The sequence below is a fragment of the Nanorana parkeri genome, unplaced genomic scaffold (genome assembly GCF_000935625.1).
Source record: "Nanorana parkeri isolate BGI_ZX_2015 unplaced genomic scaffold, ASM93562v1 scaffold2060, whole genome shotgun sequence".
NCBI lineage: Eukaryota > Metazoa > Chordata > Amphibia > Anura > Dicroglossidae > Nanorana > Nanorana parkeri.
This window is the reverse complement of record NW_017308328.1, coordinates 191,200-195,849: the sequence shown is the minus strand read 5'-3', so window position 1 is coordinate 195,849 and position 4,650 is coordinate 191,200. Positions and strand designations below refer to the sequence as shown.

The 4,650-nt window shown below is 42.0% G+C and overlaps 1 protein-coding gene across 1 annotated transcript in view; it reads left to right on the top strand.

The window, feature by feature from the left end:
• SMG1 (SMG1, nonsense mediated mRNA decay associated PI3K related kinase) overlaps window positions 1-4,650 on the top strand; it is a 168,755-nt gene that overhangs the window by 18,388 nt on the left and 145,717 nt on the right. The window contains exons 2-3 of the mRNA XM_018572528.1: window positions 1,736-1,899; window positions 3,129-3,278. Of these exons, the coding sequence (XP_018428030.1) occupies window positions 1,736-1,899; window positions 3,129-3,278 (314 nt within the window). The remainder of the gene's footprint in view (window positions 1-1,735; window positions 1,900-3,128; window positions 3,279-4,650) is intronic.

Below are 4,650 nucleotides of genomic sequence, written 5' to 3'. Positions count from 1 at the left end.
TTTTTACATTTTTATTTAGTTACATTTTTAATTAATATTTTTTTCTTTTTAACTATTTAAAAAAACAAAAACTTTTTATTGTATTGCTATATCACACAGGGAATAATAATCCCCTGTGTGATAGCATTTGGAGGTGACGGGTACTCTTTATTGACCCTGTCACCTCCAACACAGGAGTTCTAGCACAGCACTGTTGCTAGAACTCCTGTGACAGGAACGAGCAGTGGCCGCCGGGGACAGAGGCTGGGGGAGGTGACAGAGCCTGTCACAGCTCCACTGTCCGGCTCCGTCACGGCTCCACGCCCCTCTGCTCCGTCCCCATCTCATTCAACGCTTCGTCCCCGCTCCGTCACGGCCTCTGCTCTGTCCCCATCTCATTCAACGCTTCGTCCCCGCTCTCGGTGCTCCACGCCCCCCGCTCGTAGCGCCGCTCTCGGCGCTCAAAGAAAGCCAGCCCTGCTATTTGTCCGTAGCAGGGCTAAAACAGTGCAAAAACCACTTGCCCGGAACTACATGTCCCGGGCGTCGGGCGATACGAATTCCACACCCCTGTGTAATATTTTTTTTTTTTTTCATTCTGTTTTTGTGTTCACTCACAGTAGCATCTTATGAGTTACTTCTAATGACAATATATGCTATTATTTGGTGGCCATCCAATGTTGATGTTTTTTTAGATGGATGACAGGGTTGTGACCTCCAATTGGCATCTTCTGACTCTTTGGCATTCAGTAACCTGATTTGTGCAACTGCAGCTACCATGAAATGAGTCCTACTTTCTTTGGTTCAATAGTTCTCCTTTAATGTAAAAAACTATGAGGTTAAGGCTTTTCCCCATAGTTCTCCTTAGGGTAACGGGAGGACACAAACTAGCATCCTCCCGTCACCCTAGGCTCAGTATAGCTCGCGGTATACTGAGACGCCGCAGCTGAAGCGGATCCCGACAATTATGTCTGGATCCACCCAGCTGCATGACTGACAGCTGGCTTTGCCTATCTAGAGGCAGAGCCAGCTGTTCCCGTCCATTCCGCCAATCAGTGCTGGCGGGGAGGGGGGAATCCAGCCCCTCCCCTGTCACGGCAGAGAGCCGTGACAGGATCGAGAGGTGAGCGAACGCCGGTATGTGTTCGCTCACCTCCCGATCTACTGAGCCGACCTGTTTCATTGTCACAGGTCGGCTAGAACTATGAGGTGAGTGAAAAGCACTCACCTCATAGTTCTCCTTTTAAAGAGAGTTTAGCAGGAAGGTTAAAACTTCATGATTGTAGAATGCACTGGAGGAACGGACAGGGGAGGGGGCGGGCACAGCTGGCTCTGCCTTTAGAGAGGCAGAGCGAGCTGTCGATCAGCCAGCGGGGTGGATCTCTACAGCATTGTGCGGAGCTGTGGCGCGGCTTTCTGGTCTCCGAGTTTTGGGTCACCGGAGGACATTATTGTATGTCCTCCCGTGACCCGGAGGAGAGCTATAGGCAAAAAAGGTTGTTCCATAGTTCTCATTTTAAATAGCTTTATAAATGCCACAGGTTTGCTTTAAGACTATCAAGCAAGACTCTTTATCATAAGATATTAACAGAACCTTTTTATTCTCTGTCTCCTATGGGAGGGATTTGGATGGTTCACCCCCACAAATATGTAATCGTGGACATATGAATTTTGGGGGGATTGACCATTTTGGGCTTTCTCTGTGTCTTCCTGGTTAGATCTTTTAAATAATTGTCTGTTTGTGTTCTGTTTATAGACCTGAAAGAGCTTCAGCCGACCAAGACCATTTAAAATACTCTACTTCCAGAGACCGGGGCAATTCTGCCTCATATGGATCACATACTTCCAGTTCAGCTGGGCTTTCTCGACAAAAGCATGATGATATCAGGGTGTCTTCTGATTTGCACAATGAAGAGGAAGGTATGGAATTTAGAACAGTATGATCATTAAAAAAATAACTTCTATTGTTTAATCCTTTTGCTGCCACCGACATTTGTCATACGTCGATGGCAGCGGCCCGTTTAAACAGACTCCCGGCGTAAAGCTGCCGGGACTGTTTACATTTGTAAAGCCGGCTGCCGCCAGATCACTTTCACGGGCCGGTAAAGTGCCCGCCACCCCCGCCGAGTTTTCCGATCTCCCCTTACCCTGCCCGCGGCCCGGAGACCGGCATGTCGGGTGCCAACAGGAAGCAGGGGAGGAGAGCAGGGAACTTCCAGTCACTGCTCTCCTCCCTGTTCTATTGGACCGGGAGCAACGCGTATTGCTTCACTTCTGGTCCCTGAGCTGTCATTGTGATCTGCACTTCAATAGCTTATTTAGAGTAGAAAGGTGTGACACTTGGGATCTTTTGGACCCCCAGTATCATCTTAAAAGACGACCTGTTGCCACCAATATGCTATCACATAGGGGGGCTTATGAGCCCCCCCTATGTGATGGCAATTAAAGTAAGAAAAGAAAACATGTTTTTAAAAATATTAAATGTAAAAATATTCAATTTTTTTTTCTTTAATGAAGTCCGCCAGGAGCACGCATTCACGTAAACACGTGCCTACGTATGAAAACGACTTATCGCGCTACACGTATTGCCGCGCACGCCAGAGTGAGAGCAATCATTCTAGTGCCAATATTTACGTTATCCCTAAACTGATGACCTGTAGAGGCTTTTAAAACATCATCTATGGACTTTTTGGGGTACTGAACTTTGTCGCAGTTTCACGGCTGCGTGCAATTTTTAACCTGGGCTTGTTGGGTATCTCTTATTGTAACCTCATCTTTTCTATTTAAAAAAAAAAAATGGGTATTTGTTTGGGGCACTAAAATTAACTTAAGTGCATTTTCCACAACATTTTTGGATTTGATAAACAGTTGCGCTAATTTCGTGCAACGTAAAAATGTGCAACTGCCGCCATTTTTTTTTCTTTAGATGGTCTTGGCTTTCAGAAAATATAAAATGTTTGGGGGTTTGATGTCATTTTTAGGCCTAAAATGTAGATTATAACGTGTGCAAAATCCTGGAAAAAAGGCCTTGGTAGCGAAAGGGTTAATGGGAATTTTAATAAAGATTTCAGTGTATGTTTATGTTGTGCTTATTACACAACGAAAAGGTGGTTAATTCACATGTATGTGTTCTTGCTATATGGTTTTAGATGGCTACAGTGTCAATGGAGGATCTGGAGAAAATGCTTTTGGTCGGAAGTCGTTGGGGCAAGAGCTGAGGGTTAACAATGTGAGCCCTGATTTCACTGTCCAGCATGGAAGCCGTGCTTTAGCAACAAAAGATATGAGGAAATCCCAGGGTAAGTTTTTTTTTTTTAATGAAATTGCTATATGCAGCCCATTACCGGCATTCACGATTAAATCTTTTATTGGCAACATCTTCAATAATTTTCTGTTTAGCAGTCATTACTTGTATATCTAAAACTAAAACTTTTTTTTAAAATTTTGGACAAACCAACTGTTGTGGGTTTTTTTTTTTCGTTATCTATCTTCATTTGGGGAAGATTTCTCCACTTCCTTGAATGAGGGAAATCCCCTCATTTATTATTGCAACAAGTGTCCCCTTTGGAAGAGTTCATCTCTATATTCTAGTGGCAACTCAAAATTTAGCATTTTCCCATCACTTTCCCAGTGATATTGGTCACCAGGACAAATGGGTAAATCTCCCTAGTGGGGACACAGACAGCAAGTACCAGATAGGTGTTCTAATCCTACTTTTTCCAAAACTTAAAAAAAAAAAAAGTTTTGGGTCTAGGTTTACTTTTAACCCTTTCGCTGCCAAGCCCTCCGGAACATTTTTCAAATCAGCTGGCCAAGCCATTTTTGAATTTTCTGCAATTTTTTCCTATTGGTTTGATTTTCAACTGCTGCGTTGCTAGCGTTTGTAAAAGACCCCCCAAACCATATATTTTCTGAAAGCGCAGGCCCGGTAGAATAAAAAGATGGTGATACTAAATTTGTAGGCCCTGCGATAATTGCGCAAATGTTTCTCAAATTAATATTAAACCGATAAAAATACACAATTCAATTGTTAAAACACACCAAAATCAGTATCCGTGCACAAAAAAAATTATTTTCTGACTAAATCTAAAAGATAAAACTGTATTGAGTTAATAAATAACAAATATTAGCAAATTTGTAATTGCGCCTTTTTGCGAAAAGGTAAAAAAATGAAGGTATGCAAAACTGTAAATAATCGACTTATGTAAAAAATTGTTTTGGTGTTTGTGTTGTGATAAAATGATACAGGTGTATATTTAATTGCAACACAAGGTATCACAACGCATGGCAATGAGTCACAAAGCTTTGCCATGCGCTGCCACAGTTAATTTAATGTTTTTTTTTAAAGAAAAAAAATAAAAAAGATCATGCACTGCGATGCGTTCTAACAACGCACTGCAGCGCATGTGCATGGTGTGCACCACAATATGTGTGTGTTATGTGGGGGAGGGAGGGGTTGTGCTTTTTTTTATTAGTTTGTTTTTTTTTTTACACTTTTTATTTTTTTAAATTTTTTATTTTGTTTTACATTTTTTTTTTAAAACATTTTTATTTATTTTTTAATTTTGTATTTATTTTTTTTTTACTGTTGGGGGGGCTACGGTGAAATCTCTGGGGTCTAAACAGACCCCTGACATTTCCCTTTTGAAATAGAAAAAGAAATTGAGGACA